Source organism: Melospiza georgiana, chromosome 7 (genome assembly GCF_028018845.1).
Source record: "Melospiza georgiana isolate bMelGeo1 chromosome 7, bMelGeo1.pri, whole genome shotgun sequence".
NCBI lineage: Eukaryota > Metazoa > Chordata > Aves > Passeriformes > Passerellidae > Melospiza > Melospiza georgiana.
Genome location: NC_080436.1, coordinates 19,961,261 through 19,980,042, shown reverse-complemented (window position 1 = coordinate 19,980,042; position 18,782 = coordinate 19,961,261). Strand labels below are relative to the sequence as shown.

Genomic DNA, 18,782 nt, shown 5'->3' with positions numbered 1-18,782 from the left:
CAACTTAGACATTGATGTAAATTTGACAAAGGATTGGCAATTCGCATACAAAGCTGTATCAGCAAGAAAATAACAGCTGAATTTCAAAAGTTACAATTAGCTACATCTATGAAATCTTACACTGACAGCACAGCCAGTCATTCTAGTATTTTTTCAACTCATAATAATTACTTTAAAATACATATAAAAATAGTAGTAGAGTTTTGTATTACACATGTGGGATCAACAAGAAAACCCAACAATACAAATATTTCAATTCAATGCAGACAAGACTTAATGATTTACTTTTATAGGTCATGTACTTACATATTCAGGTTTTAATTTCTTGTCTCCTCCTCTTACAGCTACTTTTTCAAGCTTATCTATGCTCTGCAGGATCAGCTCCTCATCCTTCAGTCGAAGTTCTTCATGTATAATTTCGATGTCACGAACAGGATCTACACTGCCTTCAACATGAGTAATATCATCATCTTCAAATGCTCCTAAAACAAAACAACATTTAAATTACCTATTAAGCTAAAAAGACATGAAATATATATCTAGAACATACTATAATGAGTCAAGAAAGTTTGAAATTGAAAAGCCACGTGGTTGTCCCACCCATGTACAAGTGTCCTGTGCAATGTTTTATATCATACTGGTTTAGTATGTTAATTTACACATCCACTCCAGGATCCAAAGTTCCCTCTCTGTATATCCAAAGCATAGCACTTTGCCATTTCAGGACAGGACTTAGAGCATTTAAGAGATTCTCCTAGAAAGGAACGGGCTGGAGCAGTTTCCTGAAAATAGCTGGTGTGTTTTACAATATCTAACCCAGAAGTAGCAAACACAATAGCTAAACTGAACATTGTGGAACATTTTAATACACACAGTAATGATTACAAGAATGATGGAGAGAAAACCTTTCAAATCACCTTGGCAGACCTCACTGGCTGCCCAAGAAATGCATTAAGAAATGAAGAAGTTCTAGACAAAGAATTCTGAAGTTCTGAATGACTCTTAGTGTTTCCAAGGGAAACAGGGCTTAGAAAAAAAGGCCTGAAATCATCTGGCAGACCTCGTCCCTGTTTCAATCTACTTTATCACTGTGGTTCTGACGGTGATTAGATAATGAACCACTCAGACACACAATTTACACAGCAGCTAATTTCATCGGCCTGATTTGAGGGTATGGTTTTTAGGGGGCCATCAAAGAAGCAGATGAAGGTGCATTTGTCATATATGAGTGACAACCATTCACCGTATCTGAACAAAATGGTGCTGGCCCTTATTAGAAACACATGCTATTATCACATATTTAAAGTGCAGTTGAAGCCATAATTTCAAATTGCCAACTGGAAACATAAGGTTAAAACAACCAGATATTACTGACGCATGTGTGCTGACTTCATGCCCTTCTGATGACAATCTGGCAACATAATTCAACTAGGATTGAAATTATCAGATAAGCAGCAGCACTTAAAAAAAATCCTACTCCCCCAAAAAAACCAATACATGCTTTAAAAATAAAAATATTAACAGATAAAAAGAGTTTATTAATTCTTCCTGCATCAATTTTCAGAGTACTTGCATGCCTAACCTGTAACATTAAAGATATGCATGAGAAATCAACAATGAAAAGAATGTTACATGAACATTACCAAAGTTAAAACTTATTTCTTACACAGGAAAAAAACTCAAGCCATTTCTTGTACTGAAAAACATAACAAAAAGGGTAAACAACAAACAATTCCTTAACTGATATACAGAAAGTTGTGGGGGTTCTTTGTCATCATTAACACCTTAAACTTCATCTTTTGTTTTAACTTACTGAAAACCAAGATTATAGCAACAAAGCCTTACACCAATGCACATGGAACACAGGTTTAAAAGGTTGTTCATAGTCAAATATCAAAACCATTTTTACATAAACCTATGAATAGCCTTTCAAATAGTGGTTATCAGAAGTTCCCCCCTCTCTCATTAACTGTTCCTCTCCAAAGCGGATCAGTGAACTCCCTGGGTACAAGCACAATTACCTCAGCAACAGATCCTGATGCTGGCCATGATGGGAGAACAGGCTGCTCTGTTAAAAGGAAACACTCCACACTAATCTATACCAGTGCCAGGCAATCAAGGAAGAGATACCATAGCCCCTGTCTTCCACGAATCCTTACTTGCACACCTGACAGAATGAGATGGAGGCTATTTAGATGAGCAAATATTAGAGAACAGCTTAACTGCTCTGTTCTAATTTACAAGGAAAATATTGAATAAAAAGGGTAGAAGTAGGAAGATGTCACCACACAGACCAACAAAAAGTCTACTTGCCTCAGCCTTCTCAACAGATACATTGCATTCATTCACTAAAAGGTTAAATTTCTTCCTTATATCGAGAAAAAAAGCCTCCATGACCATGTAAATATCTTCTGACATCCCTCTGCATCTAGTGTCCATGGGTTTAAAAAGCAACAAAACTCCCCACACTGTTAAAGTCAGGGAAAAGCTGCATGACCATGAAGATCTTCCATTTAGAACATAAAAATAATAACTAAAATAAACTGTTTGTTTTGGTCTTAAGGAAGGAGCCTTTTTGAAAAAGCAAGTGTAAGGTGAATTAGCAACAATAAAAACCAGCTTATATATTAGTTATATTTTTCTGTTTTCTTCAACAACAGCTTCAATTCTTCACATCTTCCCATTCCTTTTCACAAAAAAAAGTGTTCTTTATTCATTCAAACCCAATTAATTCAGCATATTTCCACCCCTATAAAATTGACACTATAACTTCACCTTCACTCTCTTCTCAGCCCACTAAAGCCTTTAACCCATGGACCCTTCAATGTTCTGCCAGAGTTTTCTTCAAGTCTCCTTCTTCCATCATGCCTGTGTCAGCAGCCACCCTGCAGTTCACTCAGGCAACAGGAGGACAAGAGATCTGTGTTTGGCACAGGCAGCTGCTTGCTTGGGTAAAAAGCCCCTCTTACTGAGCTTATGATTTCCCACTAGAGGCAACAATTTACCCTTCTTTCCGCCTCACTGGGTTGCTTGACTCTCCTCATGGAATGAATGAACACTAGTTGTATATTCCATTAAAGGCATGGATTTTAAGTAAAATTCCCAATTTTACATTTAGAGGAATTCCCATTTAGACCGACACAGTCCATACAAAAGTGATAGCTTTAAGATTTTTTACACACAGAAGACCAAACTGGCAGTAATGTCCACATCTTAGTACAAATGAGAGATTCTTCAAGGCAACAAGACACTGAGTTCTTTTTGTGAATCTCTTGATCAGAGTTTCAATGTCAGCTTCAGCCATCAACCTAAAGCAGATCACACTCTGCCCAACAGCCTAGCTAGAGAATGACAGGGATACGCCCTCAGGGATGAGGGAGACTCAAGAAGAAGGGAAGGAACAGGCAGAGTGACACCACTAGGATGGAAGAGCCTCAGTTTTTAACTTTGTCTCAATATCCATGTGGGACGTATCCTGACGTATCCTGATCTATTATGCCAGCCTCCAGCCTGCTCTGCAGTGACGGTCTGCTACAAATCACACTGAGCACTGTAGGGAATTCAATTCCAGTCTGCAGAGCTGCATGCAGACATAGCAAGCCAGAACTGGTGGTAACCTTAGGAACTGGGCTTTGAGCAAGAGAAGATCTCTAGGAAAAAGTACAGAAGTGAGAAACTTGCAGTTAAACTACTAGAAAAATGTTTTACTCAGTACCTGATTTTAAAAACTGCCTATATTAAAATGCAGAGTAGTAGGAAAAAATGGAGTTGCAAAACTGAGTTTATAAATAAGATAAACAAGAAAATGTGCATACTATTTACAAGATTCAATGACAAAAATAAGAACCATAATCTCAATCTACAAACCTTACCTGTAATAGACTGTTAACAGCATACTGCTATTTATTACTTTGTCTTTCTGCCTTTGTGTGCAATACCTCTGCCAAGCAAGGCCTTTACCTCTCTTTTGTTGGGGAAGATGTTATGATAGCCCCACCTTCCCTGCAGCACACACAGCAGCAAAACAGAAAACCCAAAGGCTTTATTTTAAAGTACAACAATAAGAATCCCATCACTGTCCAGTTAAAGATAATGCAATATCTGTACCATGAACATGATGCACAAGGTGGACACAGGCTAGGAACGCTGAGTAGCACCAGACTAGTAGCTGGTACAGTGCACAGTGTAGAAAAACAGTCTGATGAAACTAAAAACTGCCGAATTGCAAGAAGCAGGGAAAATGGGAGGTGGGTCTAGAGATACAAGATGACAGCCAACAAATGAGAATTTTGTTTTTCTGAAGGAACAGGTAAGACTGCCTTGAGTATCAGGCAAAAAAACTCAAAATCAGTTAGTTTATGGACATTGAAGAAGAAAAATGAAAAACAAACATTGACAAAGAAATCCTCAGATTAGCTTATCTGATACTGCTCTCTCATTACAACAGAATCTATGAGAAAAATAATGGGGACAAGGCAAAACAGACATTTGGTAGTCTTATTTTGATCTCAAGCTGAATATAGCTTGGGAGAGCTTGGTAGAAAAATGAGGGAGCAAAGGTTCCCCAAAATTATACTAACAGGGCATCCAGATAAGGAAGTAAAGGACTAGAATGGGATGGCTGTAAAACAGCACAGACTGCAAACATGGCCACGTGTCAGAGGTAAAGCCCACACTGATGATGAGGTGTGTTTAAATTTTGTGAACCTCAAATAAACCATGTCTGTCTTCTCACTGACATAATGAGGCCTCAATTTCTGTAAATATGAGGGAGGCTTACAAGGTTAGCAGCTTGTTCACACAATATCCTCTGTAGTACATGCACACCTGCAGGATACAGGCAGCTGAGCTCTGTGGTCTAGCATCTCAAGTTTTCATTAAGAAATTAATTTTTTCGAAGTTGTGCTAAAAATTCATCTTTTAAAAGCTGTTATGATATTTTGGAAGTTCAACAAACAACAAATTGATCTAACTACTTTATTTATTTTAAAATAATACTAATTAAAAAGCATACTTACAATTAACATCTCCAGAACTAGTCACACCACTGAGTTCTCAAGACAGTATGACCTATGGACATAATGACCTTCTCCAATGAATAAAATGAAAACCCATTGTACTTCCCACATCTTCACCAATGCATTTGCTTTTAAAACATAAAGGGCCTCAGCATTTCTCAAACATTACCCCAAACCACACCACCTTCCTTTTGACTTCTTCCTGTGCTCCAAAACTGCCCTCTTTCTACTGCAGGAAACAATGGCATACTACTGTAAGAGGAAAAAGGAATCAATCTGCCACATGGGCAAAGAAATACATACATAAAAGAGACTTACTCAAGAATCTCCCCAAGGAACCATGTGTTTGTCAACAGCCAAGCTAATCACACAGCAGTAACAGAAAGGTCAACTGGGAAACTCTAATTGGTAATTTAATTACTTTAAAAAACCATTACTAGTTCTCAGGCATCTCTCTCACATATCCTAGCAGAGGTAAACTATAATTTTACCAGAAGTTTGTCAAAGGAAGTTGAACAGAAACCATGTTTCTTGTTTTAAGTATTATATATATATATATACATATATATAAGCTTTTTCTCAAATAATCTCCCATAACATCCTGATGGATTTGCACTCTACCTTCAAAAATCTGTCACTTCCTTTAGTGTACAAGAGCACAGACTACAGAGTTAAAAACATCAGGCTCACTGCAAGTACACATCTGCTGTGGTAAATTCCCTTCATGTTTTAGCAGTATCCAGATACTGCTATTAAAACAAGACAAGTATTTAGACAGGAAAATGGTAAAGCATAATACTGGAGCAGGATTCATTTTTGCCAGCTAACAGCCTCAAAATAATGATATAAGCTGAAATTACTAGAAGTAAGGAGCTTGGAAATTATCACTGCCACACCCAGTTCCCTCTACCGTTGCCCTTAGGCTCAAACTTGAAATATTCTTCAGTTTTGGGGAAGGGTTTATCTTTAGCTGAGCACTTTATCTGGGCTGTCTGGGTCCAAGTGTGGTGGGCCAAAAATATGTTTTTAAGTGGCATGAAAGATAGAATGCAGCAATAGCTGGTTCTGCACATTTCTTTCAAATTATTGGCTTAAAATGCAGAAAACAAAATGAATGGAGAAGATGTGCAACTTGACTCTGTTTTTTTCCTGTGGAAGTGCAGGAACTGTCAGTTTGTAAGGTCTTGATGGCAGCCAGGACACACAGTCTAGATTTGTTCTTGACAAGCAAAACTAAGAGCACATAAATATGTATACAGGACAGCCATAACGAATGTCACTTTTAAATGGTATCATCTAATGGCATGCACATTTCTTCCCATTTCTTTCAAAAATCAGCTTCAAAATTCCTTTGACAAAATTTACCTCTCAGCCTCCAGAAATTTTTGCATTGCTTATGTTATACCTGTCAAGATCTGATGACTGTATGTTATGTATTCATCTGAACAGAACCACTACACTTAGTTACAGGCTATCATCAACCAATTCATTCTCTTGCTAAAATCAAGTCATCCAATTACTCCTTGACTAATCAAGGCTGTTTTGGCTTTTTCTTTTTTCAAAAGGTACTCAACAGCATAAACAGTTCACTTACAAGAAATGGAAAGGGGCTAATCAGCAGAATTATTGTTTTGCTGCCACAATTTGCAGTATTTAAATGTAGTTGCTGATTGGACTGAAAGTTTTATGATATAGCATATAAAACTAGTTCGACATAAAAACGAAGAAGCTGCCTATAGCCTAAACCTTATTGTTTCTAGCTGCTCCAAGCTGCCACTGAGATGCTAAAATCTAAATCAAAATACTACTTCTAAACTTATCTTATTCTGCTCCTAATTGCAATTATGGAAATTAATTATTATCTTCAAGATTAATTTCTCTTTTATATACCAGTCGCTTCATTTCTCTAATTATCCTTACCCTTAAAGTAAAATGTAACCAAACATTTGGCTAACAGTAAAGCTTCCCATAATGGCATTCTGGCATCTTGCATTCATTTACTAAAGGTAAGCAGCATACTGGTACATGTTATGCTGCAATTAAGGGGGATATTTACAATTTGACCAGAATCCGAACTGCATCACTAGCTGAAACTCCCATTGGTATTTAGGGTAATGACCAGCCTTTTTTGTCAATAAACTATAAGGGAATGTTTAATAACACCACCACCACAAACCAGAGCTAGGGAGTAATTGGTGCCTGCACTTGCTCTGCACATACATTCAGTGAGCGCTATCAAAGGGAGCTGCTCGGCACAGCCGGGCCCGTCACATCACGGCACACACAGCCCCGGGACAAGCCCTGACACCAACGAGCAATAATGTTATCTGGCCACTCACTGTGGGAATGGGGGACACAACAAAACAAACTAAAATACTGTAACTTGAGTGGGAAGCTAGAAAGAGGGTATTTCTTTGAGCTACAAAAAAACAAGACTAGAAGTGTAAAAAAAAAATTATAATTAATATCTATACTTAGACTGGCTTGACATGCTATCATCAGTATTCCAAAGACTTAAACTGTAAAAGATACTGCTATTTCTGACTGAGGTGTAGGTATATCTAACAATACAGAAAGTACTAAACTTTGATGATAGTACATTTTACTATGCATATTTATTATTAGGAGAAAATAATACCATCAGAATCAACATTTTTACAGCTTCTTAAACAAAGCACATGTTAACAAAGAACCAAAAATAAAGTAGGTTTAGCATGTTTTCCCTTACAAGCTAATTTCAAGTGAAATTAATCACCTGTAACACCAACCTAATATTCTTTAAGCAGAGTAATTTTCAGTTGAAGAAGATGCACCTGCCTACATCTTCAACATAAGCAAAATCAAGTACAAAAATACATTAAATAAAACGTTGTAGTAAACCTTGACTTCTGAAGAAAGAATTTTTTAGACATCTTTTGTGGCTTTGTTTTGTGCTACAGCTCCTTAAGTTTTGTCTTCATAAAGCCCTAACTAGTTGTAATCACTTGCAGTCTAATTGTGGACATTTATCTGCTTTTCTTATGCATAGAACATAGCTATTAAAGCTGAATGGTGATGGTGTGAAGTATAGGTTAAATTGGGTGAAATTAAAGCAAATTACTCTGGGATGTGGAACTCTGAAAATAGAAACCGCCAATGATTTGCAACCCTCTTGATGATCAGCTTCACAGAACCCTAAATGACAAGAAAACTTACATATTTTAAAGTTAACTAGATTTTTTCAAAATAATATGTATAAATTTATTTCAGATGCAAGCAGTCACTCTGGCAATAATTATTTTGTCTTACCTGCATCGTAAAAATATAAGAAAAGGTTTTCATTTCCATTTAAAACACTTGTTTTTATTCTCAAGTTTAGCTGATTTTTAGCAACAAAACCCAGTTCAGAATATTAGGCGCAGCATTAATGACTTTGAACACAACACTGCAGTTTATGTGTACCATATGGCTATACAGACACAGGATGGTAAAAGCAGCTGCTTTGGGCTTTCTTGACTGGTGTAGTATTAGGACTTAATTCATTACTTACCTATATAAAAGACAAGCAGCTCCATTTACCCTGCTGAGCCCTAATACCACAGCAGTCAGGAGAGAGCAAACCGCTCCCCAAAAGTCTGAACCAGCAGCTGAATGGCAGCCCTTTCAACACCAAATCTATTGGGAGCATTTGACAAAAAAGGGCACGTCTATTTCTGCACCAGCAGACACACAATGAGAGCATGGAGAAGCAATACGGGACTCTAAATGACTGTAGTATCAACTTCTTAAGCATACAAAGAATTTACATTTGCATTAAAGTACTCGTAAATCGAGTACTGCACAAGGTCAGAGATAAAAATTAAAATCTCCCCAGGAAACACTGAGGCAAAGCAATTCACTTCAGGACATGAGAGTTGGCAGAAGAAGCCACAATCCAGTTCCTGATGGAGGCAGTTTTATCAGAGAGAAGTTGTTACCAAGATAGTCGCTCCAATGAGCTTCTCTATAAAATCCTGCTCCAGAGCTCCTACTCTTGAGTGGGCCTGGCAAATATTAGTGATTTATTTCAGATGTAAAATGTGTTTACTTGCCACTGCTCTCATCCTGGCACCACTGGGCTGTAGTCATCCCTCCACAGGCAAAACTTTCTACCTGCTTTGATTTGCTATCAAGTTGGTCATACTGAGTAAAGGACATTATTTGACAGCTGAAGTAAAAAACCTTTGTCCCTGTTTGCCAAGGGCTTGCTCTGACTGCCCTTGATTATATATTGCAAATACTAACACTGCACTTCCCACCAAATAGTTGGGACACAATTGGGATATACTCCTTAATTTCCTTTCTTGCAACGTGTTACCTGAGTAATTCAAACAGATTCACTATCAGAAGACACCTTGGGAAGGGCAGCACTTGATGTAAAACATTTTGAGATGGCTAGCACATCATAAATTGTTTAAAATTCCCTAGGAAAAACTAGCCTCTTTGCTCAGATTTTTACAAACCACAATTGTGTTAACAGTAAGAAGGGGCAAACTGGGAACTTAGCCTGGTCAAAAGCCTAAACACCAAAAGAATGCATATGCTTGCTTCAGAGACAAGTGCTCTCGTCACCCTGAGCTCAGTCCCATTCTATTTTATGTTACTTTCTGTTCGAATGACTGAAAATCTCCCTTTGTGAGTTTAAGTCACAAAAAGAGAAGCAAACAGGAGCAAGGGGGATTCTCCACAGAACTCCTCTCCCTGGTGAGTGTTCTGCTGCAGCACTGCCTGCATAAAGCATACAGCACGCAGGAAGGTTTGGCCACAAACACCAGTGGATTACTTCTAACATCTCTGTGTACCATACATCCAGATTTTCCTACTCCAAAGCAGACTGAAATTCATATATTTGCAATCTGATGGAATCTACACTGTACAAAATCATAGTTTCCTAAGCAGAAGCCATTTGGAAAGTAGAAATATGCCCAGGTAGAACTGTGCATTCATACTGCCTCCAGAAACACCCTATCTCTGTGCTGCATTTTGCCCCTTTTTTTCTGAAGCCAGTCATCCTGGTCTTCTCTTTAGGAATACTCAGTTTCAAGATCCATGGTGCCAGTCATATCTGCAATCTCTCAGGGTCACCAAAACAAGATATAACTGCTAGCAGTAACCATGTTTTTAAGACAATATATCTGCAGAGATCATGAATAGCAACTAGCAGCCATTAGCAGAAACACACAGGGCAGTTCTACTTAGCCTTGAATGACAAGATACATAGGAATCATCTTAATTACTCATGGACTATTTATCTGAGTCACAGATTGATTATGTCAAAGGTGCAGTAATATAAAAAACCTACTTGAGCTCTGAAGTTTTTATTGGGTCTGGAATAGCACTACTTAGAGGTTTCCATGACTGTACTCCTACTGAAACACTCTGAACTCCTAATGCTAAAACAACAAAGTCCAAGCCACTAAACTCTGCTGAGCCCACTCTGACTCCTGTGCAGAGATAGCTCAGCTCCCTGTCCCACATTCTTCACAACCTGTAAGGTTGGTCTTTGCAAAATAATGAAGAGAATGAGCAGTTCAATTCAGCACAGAATGCAAAACTACAGCCCTCCTGAAACCCACAACAAAGAGTACAAAATTGTTTCATTACAGCAACTTCTCTTCAAAAGCATTTAAAGCAGTAACTTAAGATCTATAAATACCAAGGGAAAAAAACTCAGTAAGAAGTTTTCAGCTACAAGAAATGCATTATCCAAGAAGATTCCAAATATTCTAAAAGTTAAAATTTTGCTATGATAAAACAACAGCCCTACAAAGCTGTCAAAAGTCCTTGCACTGCCTTAGAAAAATGCTATAAAAATGGATTATAGAATTTGACTGGTGAGGGAAAAGAAAGCTATGTTTCAGAGCAGTCATTGTTTACCAGAAGAACAAGATAGTATTTGGAAGAGTACTTACAAGGAGTTGTAAACTCAGTCCATCACATGAACAAAGAACCTTATTTTCCATTATCTCAGTGCTGCACCTTTAAGGATCTATTTTGTTGCAAAAAGGAAGTGTGGAGGAGTAAACATACTTAAGGGAAAGCCAGTTGATATATAACAAAAATGAGAGTTTGTAAAGATTTAGATCAGCAAATATTGTTTTATCAGTGCCATTAGGTATGCATATGCCCTATATAAATTTGTCATGAAGTGCAGGGTAGCTAAGTGAATAAAATAGCTTTAAAAAGAAAAGCAATATGCCTCTCAGTAAATTTACCTTACAAAAATATGCCTCATCATAAAGCCTTCCCTCTGGACATTCTGACCCACATTCATAGTGTAAAACAAATTTAATGCAAAAGAAGCAATACTATTAATCCAGATTTATCCTTTGCAAATAAATTCCAATTTTAGAAGAGTGCTGCCTATGGGTTTCTAGTAATAAAAATTAATAACAATAATTTAAAATATATCATTAGCTTTAGCTGCCTCATTAAGTTAACAGCTTATTATTTTTCACACACTATTTTTCACATGTTTACTTCTCTACAAATTAAGAGATGTCACAGTTCTTAGGACCTCACATCACAGTACAGGCTTGCAATTACAAGAAATCTCAAGTGATCTTTCCAGAACAGAATCTGAAATACTAAAAACACAAGGTAATATATAATTTGCATCTTATCTGCGATGCTAAACTTGATAAAGAGGGTTTGCAACATTTCCTGTTCAATGTTCAAATCTTCATGTAAAAGCTGACCACATAAAACTTGATACTAATATTTTATTTTGGATGTTAAGTCTCTTCCTTCACAATCATCAAAAAACCATCCCAACAAAAAAATAATAAATTGCTTGCTATAGACTGGCTGGCCCATCACATGGGAAGTAAAGAACTCATTTTGTACATTATTTTAGTAAAGTAATCCCTAGCCCTCAGACATGCACTTTTTTCCTAGCAACGTTTTACTTAAATGGCAAGTATACTGTGGAAGATATCAGCGTGTTCTGTAACTATCTGGCACCATCTAGTAGCCACTGACATCTTCTTTACTAGGAACCATTAAGAGATTGTGTTAAGAAATTGTGAAAGGCTGATACTGAGTATGCAAGGAATAGTAACTCAGACTTTTTGAACATCATACGGTCAAGAAAATGTTTTATGTTGAATTAGGTAGGCAGGTATAGTCACTAACTACTTGTGTACTGTGCAAATGATGTCTGGCTTCCTTGAAAAAGTACATTAAGTACTTGTGTGTATGTTGGAGTTTTCAAGCAATCTAAGAATCTGCCAGCAAATTTTAGCAGCAGTTGACAAAATGCATTGTTTTATACATGTATGCAAAAAACTGGCCTGTTATTCCCTTTTCCTAGCCTCAAAACACACAAATAAATCAGAAACTGAGAAAGAAAACACTGACTTTGATTAACCCGAATCATGGCTATACCGGGTGTTTTTTCTATGACTGCCACAGCAGAGTGCCTTCTAGGCCTTAATATTGGGGAGGAGGGATGGAAGAGGAGTAATATGAATATATCAAGGCTACTTCATTATGTTCCTGAGGTGTGACTGGGTAGAAATCTTTATTTCCAACAGTATTACTCCTTTAGCCTGCAAGCAAATACAAATATGCAGCTCCGCTGTTCTGCTCCTTGCAAAATAAATATATGATATTTTTGCAACATCTAACCACAGCTTTTTAAGCTGAAACAGTTGTTCTTCTTTTACTTTAGATGTCAAATCCATCACAGAAAAGAATTTTGTTTTTAAAAGACCTCCTCAATGAAGCAGTTCGTCTCCCTGCCATTTAGCTCACTGTATTTTTACAAGCACCAGGCTGAGCAAACTATGATTGAGAGAAGCCATCTTATGCACATTGCTGTTGTCCCACATCATTCAGAACAAACCTTTTTAGATCGTTAACTACCACAGGAGTGCTGATTACACAGGCACCAGCAATTTCCTAACCAATGACCACCTGAACAATGATGTGTTCAGCTTCTCAGACCCTGAAGCCTTTCAGAGGTGAATCATTTCACAGTTTGGAACTAGATCTCCATAGCAACTTCCCTTTGAGGGTTTTAGAATCACCATCCCGTAATTCTATGATCATCAAGCTCAACCATTCCCAATGGTTCTTTTCACAGCAGATGGAAAAGGAAGCCTTGAAATTTTACAGTCTATTTCAAGCAATTCATCTGGCAGCCTATTAGAATTCAAAATATTTCGACCTTCAATCACAAAGCATGTTATCTGAAGCTGTGGTGATCTCAAGTCAAGACAAGCAGACGTTTTAGTCTAATCATCCATGATGAGAAGAGACTGACAAAAACTCTTAATTCAACCACCATCAAAATGCTTATTTTAACTGCATGAAAGTCTTTCAACAGGCAATGAAAACACACCATGTACCATTTTATCACAACCTTCCATTCAAGGGAAATACGAATTCTGAATATTGGCATGGATCTTTGCACTCCCTGACTGCTTTTGAACAAATATCTCCTCCTTGGAAGTCAGTATAAATCCAAATCTACCGCATTATTTTTTTTCAACAGCTGTCAAGGAAAATGATAGAAGCAAACTGCAATTAAACTTCTCATGATTGAGTACAATAATGCTGCAAATGAGTTACTTATTGATAGACCCAGTTCGTTACAGGCATCTTCTAAGAAATACAAATCACTTACTACTCAGAAAATAAATACCCATTAAATTATGAAAACACAGCATTGGCTAAAATCTTGAAGCAAAGCTCAGTTTCATGATAATCATAATCAGAGGGATGTTTAAAGTTGGGGATTTTTTCCTTTTTCTGTTCCCAATTCCTAGCTCAATTCCCTCTGTTTGGCATTAAAGAAACGTTTCGCTTTCTCCTGAATGTTTCAGTCAACCACTGAAACAATCCCATTGGGGCACAAGACCTTTAAACTCGAAAATATTTTCACCTAAAACCCCAGGCTGATTCATTTATATTCATCAACCTTAAACACAAGCTAAATTCAAATGTTTTAAAATCTCACCTATGCGCTGCTATACACTACTGTGTTATTAATACTGTTATCTGATAACTAAAGAATCCAGAAGACTTTAAACTTCTCATATGCCAAAATGCCACTAATTTTTTTTACAGATTTTACAGAATGAGCAATAAGTTTACTTTTAAAAAAATGCAAAGAATCACCATTTAGTGACTTGGCAGTGAGATGCTGATATTTAGCAACTGCAGTAAAATGCACGAAACTTAAAAGCAACAAGAGAAGGCCCCCACCTGCACCCAGGCACCAGTATCCATGAAGAATAGTGAAATGAGGGAATTAAGGGAAATTAACATACATGTTATATTTTGCAACATTTGTAGAGGAAGGAACACTTAATTGTTTTACTTTCTTTGAATGAAAAAATGAATATTCAGAGTCCCTAAGTAGTTAGTTAACAGAGAGTGGCCACAATTGAGACCCTCTCCACAGCACTTAAAATGCCACATTTTATTAGCCTACAGAGAAAAGAACAACCCCCTCCCCCTTCACTGACCTTATTCTCCTAGGTATCAGCAATGCTGAGCCACACTCTTACACTACTTCAAAGAAAAACTCTTTAAAAATTAGGAACTTATAAAAATAACCCATAAAACTAAAAGATCTTGAATATATGATTTATTGAGTGGTAGCTTACTAAGAGTTAAAATACTGGTGAAGCAATTTTGAAAAATTACTGTAAAAGAAGTGATGATGAAAATCTTTGGGGAATAAATTGGCACAATAGAGGATTTATGTTCATATATTTTTCACTGTTTGCAAAGCAGCCCGAGATCAGAGCTACACAGCTGCGTACATGCACTACTTGAAGATCTGAGGGGAAGTATCTGAACATAACCACAAAATTTACCTAAGGATCAAGCTAGAATTTAAGATAGAGTAAAGCAAATAAAAATGTTATGCATCAACTGAAAATGCAAACTGTTTATTTCTATGTACAATCGACTGAAATAAACACAGACCTTATTCTAGCAATCTGAGAAAGAAACACCATGGGAAAAAACCTTGAGTATGTTAAGTACCATCTCCTGCAAAGACCAGAGATTATAGCAATTACATATGAACAATATTAAAATTCTTAGTGGTTTTCAATGCTAGATCAGTTACTACTGCAAATATCTTTTTAAAGAGACAGAGCAGTTACAGGATACATTTTACAATACTCATCATTTTTGCTCAAGAAAATTTTCAACTTTTTTTTACTTCAATGTGGAAGGCAATCAAATATCTTTGTTTTCAGATGTTTTAAGTCATCTATAAAGCTTAGCTTACTTCTTTTTGTCTGTTCACCAAACATAATATACCCACCATGTACAACCCTTCATTCAGCATTTGGTCCAGCTGAAACTGAAAATAAAATTGTCCCTGACCACCAAGTTAATTAAACATCTTGCTAATAAAAAAGTACAACTGTCACTGCAACAGAACCTAAATGTATAGACAGAACTACATACATACATACATGTTATTTTGCAGTGTAGCTATTGCTAAATGTAACTTGAACAGGAGCATTTTAAAAAATTCTTTTGTAATAGTAAATTAGAAGTATCTTGCATTGTACAATTAGACTGCCAGCAAAGGATACCTATTAGTAAGACACAGGCAAATCATCCTAGAGTTACATCTTTACAATCTATCCCATGATTATGCACACGTTTTTAAGTATTTTCATGGTATTTTACCAGATATTTCTCATAAATATTAACTTCAAAGTCTAAGAGGCAATTCTAAAAGCTGTCTTCATATGCCTCTAAGAATGAGAGCTGCACTTCCAGCTTTCCCTCTTCCCAATATTCCCACCACCATATCTGAAAAACCTCATCCTAAGCACAGTAGTTATATATTAGCTCACCGTTTAACAATCTAGAATAACCTTAAGTTTATTTCATAACATATAATCAAGCAACATACAGTAATTAAAGCACACTGAAAACAGCAGTTACTAGCTAATTAACATTACAGAAACACTTTTCTTAATGCTAGAAAAAGACAAAGATTATATAAAATACGGTAGCATGACGAAGAGTTTGTTATGAACCTTTTTGTTTAAAACACTGAAAACTTCAACTTGAGAATTTGAAGTTCAACTAGTTTTAATTCATGAATTAAAAATGTCAGTGCAGGTTCTGCATGATTAGGTAAGCCATTTAGGGACTGCCCTTGCACCACATGGGTCTTGCAGGGCAAGGACCATTCACATGAACTACTATATCCCAAAGGACAGCTCACCATCCATAAACATGCCCAACCTCTACATTATCCTCATTCCTGCAGAGCTGAAAAAATAACACAGTCTCACTATTTTCATGGCCAATGAAGTATTTTGGCATCACCACAGCACCTGAACTGCAGCAGGGACAAGCAGCAAAGGCTCTCTCAGGCTGTGACAATGACAGGCACCCTGGGCTGGACTTTGGGGATGGCTGCCTCTGTGCCCTTCTGAACGCACTGGTTTGCAGCACCAGTACAGCAGCAGACTTTGCTAGATGGTTATTTTCTGCTTTGCTATTAAATCCCCACTTTCAAACAGTAACGGTATTTTACCTCTACATTACCTCTATTTTTAAACCCACCTTGTACTTCTTAGAGCATATTTTATATTTTATATCTGTCTGTATTAAAAATAATACCTGAAAATGCTTACGAGGTAAAACTGAGTGCACAATCAGCTTTAGCAAGCAGTCTCTGTGGAGACCAACACTTTGGTATGAAAATATACTCTTATCTTTTTTCCCCATTATTTAACAGTTTCCATTTATTCTCATCTGTTCTGACATATTTTTATCACTTAACAGAATTTTTCAATGTCAGGAATTATTTTGTGCCATGTTTTCTAAGCTTTCCAAACACAGTACAGGTGTATTACCTTTCTGCACAGTTTCATGATGACTAGATAGGCAAACACAAGCAGTAGCTGGTCAGTAGTAAATGACATCAGACCTTCCATAAAGCCTGGCACACAATCACAGCTTATTTTGTGCTCACATCCAGGCACAGGGCAGTGCACAGGCAAAAACATGGCCAACACCAAAGGGAGGGCAGACTGCCTCTCACAGCAGTACTGCCTTTGTTTCCTAGGCACTATAAGCTGGCAATTCTATGCACAACCTTGCAGGGTTTCTTTAAATTTTGAAATCCAACAGATGTGCTTATACAAAGGTACACCCAAATTCTCAAAATTCTCTACACATGAATATCAGTACAGACATTTGTACCACACTGCAAAGAAAGCCTGTATCAAGCAGGCCACTTCAAATTGCTTTTTAGCATGAGGAAACATGTATCTTAAAACATTTTCCCTCTGATAAAAAAGTATTTTAAATTCAAACATTCCAGAAAGAAAAATAAATATTGATGTTATTATCCTTCACTTGACCCCTGCCTTTTTCAACATCACTGCTACCACAACTTCTTCATTAGGCTGTGATACAAAGTATCAAACTCACCGGCAGTAAGACACTTTCAGAAAACGCTGAAAGAGACAATGCTGTCAGCTAATTCCAGAACAAAACATCATTTGTTCAAGGTTTGGTTTGACTCTAGTCTTATTTTCCTGATAAAATAAACCTAAAAATCATTCTTAAGACAGAATGAAGGTTCTCTCCATTTCAAAACACTCAAAGAAACTCTTCAAAAGAAAAGGATCATACTGGCTATCACGCTTCTGGTAATTTTTGAAGTCTCCGAAGCAAGTTGTCATCCATCAGATGCCCTTAAATCTATAAAAAAAACTTTCATCCAATTACTGTAGGAAGGTTCCTTGCAATTTTTCCCAAAAGTTATCATGTAGCATTTGTCTTGGACCACATCTATCCTGAAGAGGCTACCATTATTATAAAAAAAGACAGAATTATTTTAGGGTCCCTAAAACTAGTAGACTCTCAGAAGATGCTGAGCCACAATACTTAAACTTCTTCAGCATACATAAAAGATGGCAAAAATCCCCAAATGTCAAAGGATATGCAAGAGGCACATGCAATATTCAAGCATTTACATCCATGCCTCTAACAGCACTGCTGTAGATGCCCCCCAGAGCAGCAAGCCCAGCCCCTCCATCCCTTCCTGCAGTTTCACTCAATTTACAGCCCGCTCACCCCCTGCCCACGGACACAGCTGGCAGCAGCAAGCCAGAGGCCAGAGCTGCTCTAGCAGACTTCACAGCCCTGCTAGACCGAGGAGGAGAATCTGACAGAAAAGATGATTCCTCAAGATTTCCATCCTATTTTGGAGTAACCTTATGATTCCAAATGAGTTTGTTATAACAAAGACAGTTCACTGTTTAATTTCTCTCTTTTTGTAACAACCTTGATACAGAATACTGTATGTACTTTTTACATAATGCAATGTTCTAACCTAAATTAAAATTAGAACAGGGATTACAATAAAAACTCAACTATATCACGTAACACAGAATGAAAGTGTAACTATTTCCTTTTGATATGGCAGGAAAACCTTATTTCAGATCTTTTGAAAATATGCTTAAACTTCAAAAAGTTTAGAAGAAACACACAACAAATCAACAAGAGACTTTTCTCAAAAAAAAGTTCCGAGAAAGCAGAGCTGTTTGTTGCAATGCTATGAAAACAGGATGCATTTTGTTTTTCAGCTGGCCAATGTTAACTGATTGCTTATTTTTCAAACAATTTATGTCTATAAAAATTTTCAAAATTTTATGACATGCTACTGCAGAAGAAGGAAACTTCCAAAAAGCTATACAGCTGTTAAGTTTCCATTCTGACATTTATTTAATAGTACATATGCATATAAAA

At 36.9% G+C, this 18,782-nt stretch overlaps 1 protein-coding gene across 1 annotated transcript in view; it reads right to left on the bottom strand.

Annotated features, from left to right (window-relative positions):
- Positions 1 to 18,782, bottom strand: part of OLA1 (Obg like ATPase 1) — a 92,528-nt gene that overhangs the window by 48,404 nt on the left and 25,342 nt on the right. Inside the window, exon 5 of the mRNA XM_058027945.1 lies at positions 307 to 482. Coding sequence (XP_057883928.1) covers positions 307 to 482 — 176 coding nt within the window. The remainder of the gene's footprint in view (positions 1 to 306; positions 483 to 18,782) is intronic.